Consider the following 2809-nt stretch of genomic DNA (forward strand, 5'->3'; position numbering starts at 1 on the left):
TTTTTTACAGTTCTATCCCGTTTGGGGTTTCAACGTATAAAGTACCACGTGCCACCGGTTAAATGGAGGGTGGGCGCGGGGTTCAAAGTCTAGAACGGGCTGAACTCACCCGACCCAACACAAGAGGACGTCAAAAGACACCTGACGAAGTTCGTTCATGGCCCTCAAGCAATTACCTATACACGACCCGAGTTTCGCTGTGATTGAAGGTGTGAACGCCACTGTGAAGGTCAGCGAGGCTGAAGCCGAACGCGTCGACTCGGGCTCTCGAGGCCTACGTCTCTAAGCTGGGCAACGATACTGTGTGCCTACCCGACGAACTGCGCTCGTTCGTCTCATTCTAAGCTCATCACAGATAGGATGCAGACGAAGGACAGCCTCATTAAACACAGATAGACTTGCACAGTGTGCACCGTTGCAACGAAAATATAAGCAGCATTAGTTTTTATCTTGTTGGAATTTTTGTAGTGCATTCGTCAGCAAACCGGCCGTCTTCGTGGGGATTTTTCACGTTGGAAGTTCTAATGCCATGGAAAAGACTGAAGCACATCTTAACACAGCCTCTCCAACAGCGCAACCGACGTTGTCACGGTAAATTACCGTCGGTAATGCAACAACATAAAGTCTGGTGCAAGTCTTCAGCATGTCGGCAGCGAGCCCCTTAGAGAATTTTACGGTACTCTGTACTAAACTGGAAGCGAAATGAATGGGTTAAGGCTGTCGTCACTACATTGTATCACATTTGTCGATTCGGAGCTGGTGAAGTGTACGTGTACTTCAAGTGACAGTGAATAATCATTACTTGCAGCACAAAGTGACACGTTCATCTTAATAAACCTGGGCAAAGGTTATCTAGAGCCGCCCTGTTTCGAACATAATATTTTTGTAAGGAGCTTAAAGCAAAAAATTCTCTCAGCTTTGAATAGTCGGAATGGCTCGAACAGCAAACCTGTCATAACGGATCATTCCTGATTTGTAGCCATCGCGATCTTCTGTCGAACAAAACTCAGTTTATTTGATTGGCAAAGTTTCACTATCCAGGAACCTCCACAATGATGTTGCATCGACTGCTTCCTGTTGTCTTGGCCTCGCTACCTCTCACGTCAGCATGGCTCGCTCCCATCGTTTCCAAAGGTAACAAGCTCTTCGACTCGGACTGGTCTCGAATTTCGCAGCAAAGGGATGGCCTACTACCCCCGACCCAACAGTGGCGAAATGGCAGACGTCGCTAGCTACGACTGGGCTGCTGACGAGCACGAAGACGTGTGGAAACCTCATCTCGAGGTCATGCAAGACCTCGGAGTGAACACGATTCGTCTGTACTCGGTCGACCCCAGTGTGTCACACGACAAGTTCATGTGCGCGTGTTCACAAGCAGGAATCTACGTGTCTGTGGGCATGGCTGCGCCTTGTGTAGGGTGCTCTGTGGCCGATGTGGCCGCCCCCAAATGCTACCCGGACGACATGTTCACCCGCATGCAAATGGTGTACAACGCCTTCGCAGTGTATGTCGGAACTCACAAAAGATCTACATGAGACCAAGAGATGCTGAGGAGTCACGCACGCGGATGAGATGGTGAAGATCTCGTCATTCATGAGAAGGTGAGCGTCAGCAGAGAAGGTGAACAGGATGAGCAGTTAGGAAACCTCTCGAAGGAGAGAATGCATTTTACATAACAACTAAATTCAATCAGTCTTCAATCTACCACGCCGATCACAAGCGACCAACAGGTTATGAGCCCAACGGGTTCCGACGGCACCTCACAACAACAAAACCCGCGCGATGTCCAAGAGACTGATGTCCACGGGCTGAACGTGGCAGCAGACCCGTTTGAGTTGTTCGAGGGGACGCACTCTGAGTCAGGTGCGTCCGATGCTCCAGGAAGGGGAAGCCGGAACTCTAGCGCAAGTTCTGAGCGGCTAGATAAGCTTGAAGGTCTCATTGAAGGCATGGCCAAACAACAGGCCAAGTTTATGGCTGACCAAGCGGAGCTTCAAAAGCAGCTGCAGCACCGCACGGACACGCCATCCTTCGAACACAAGTACGGAGAGTCGAGCGCGTTTACTGATTTCATCAAGGCTCGAGCACGGCGGATGAGAGTAGGATCTCTCGATGCGTCGATGAGGACGCCGACGCAGACGACGCCAGCTCCAGAGATGCCGACGCCACCGACGGAGAACGCGACGAGTATGCAACAGCGGATGGCCGCACCATGGCAGAGCAGTTTGTGCCGCCACCAAACTTAGGACTCAGGTGCCGAAAACACGCGACTGGATGGCCGGTCTTGCGGCGAATTTCGCGGGCAAGGAGGTGTATTCTGGACTGGTTGCGATATTACAGAACTGGGGAATGGCGATTCTTGACAGGACGGGTTGCCATTTCAACAGATGAGGCGTGGTGGATGTTCGGGGAAATTCCACCTCCCTTTCCCTTGAACCGCCCAGAGGGAGAGGTTTTCCCCGGGGTTTTTTTTGGGGAGGGGGAGAGGGATGCTTGCACTCTGGACGGCGGAGTCGCCGACACTGGAACATGTGATGAATAGAATGTTAGTACCGTACATGACGACGATCACTGCATCCAAGGGATTGCAGTTGATGACGGCAGAGAAACTGCGCGAAAGGACGTGGGCGGAGCACTTTCAGTACTTGACGTACGTAGCTGAAAGGTCGGGGTGTTCGGATCTACACGTGATACAGTGTTTGTGTAAGTCCGCACCGGGTTACTTGCAGAGTGCCATGCTCACAAGGCTGAGCTCACATCGCATGGATCACTTGCAGCAAGCTACGGAGTTAGTGGCTTTTGCGATTG

General features: G+C 51.5%; 1 protein-coding gene across 1 annotated transcript; it reads left to right on the top strand.

The window, feature by feature from the left end:
* Positions 1–1215: 1215 nt before the first annotated feature.
* On the top strand, positions 1216–2651 carry PITG_22383 (glycoside hydrolase, putative; the record flags this gene model as incomplete). Its single annotated transcript, XM_002909799.1, has 4 exons — positions 1216–1505; positions 1695–2042; positions 2105–2254; positions 2606–2651. Coding segments are annotated over 4 exons (834 nt in total), but the record flags the coding sequence as incomplete, so codon positions are not given.
* Positions 2652–2809: the final 158 nt, after the last annotated feature.

Source organism: Phytophthora infestans, genomic scaffold (assembly GCF_000142945.1).
Source record: "Phytophthora infestans T30-4 supercont1.2725 genomic scaffold, whole genome shotgun sequence".
NCBI classification, from domain to species: Eukaryota; Oomycota; class Peronosporomycetes; order Peronosporales; family Peronosporaceae; genus Phytophthora; species Phytophthora infestans.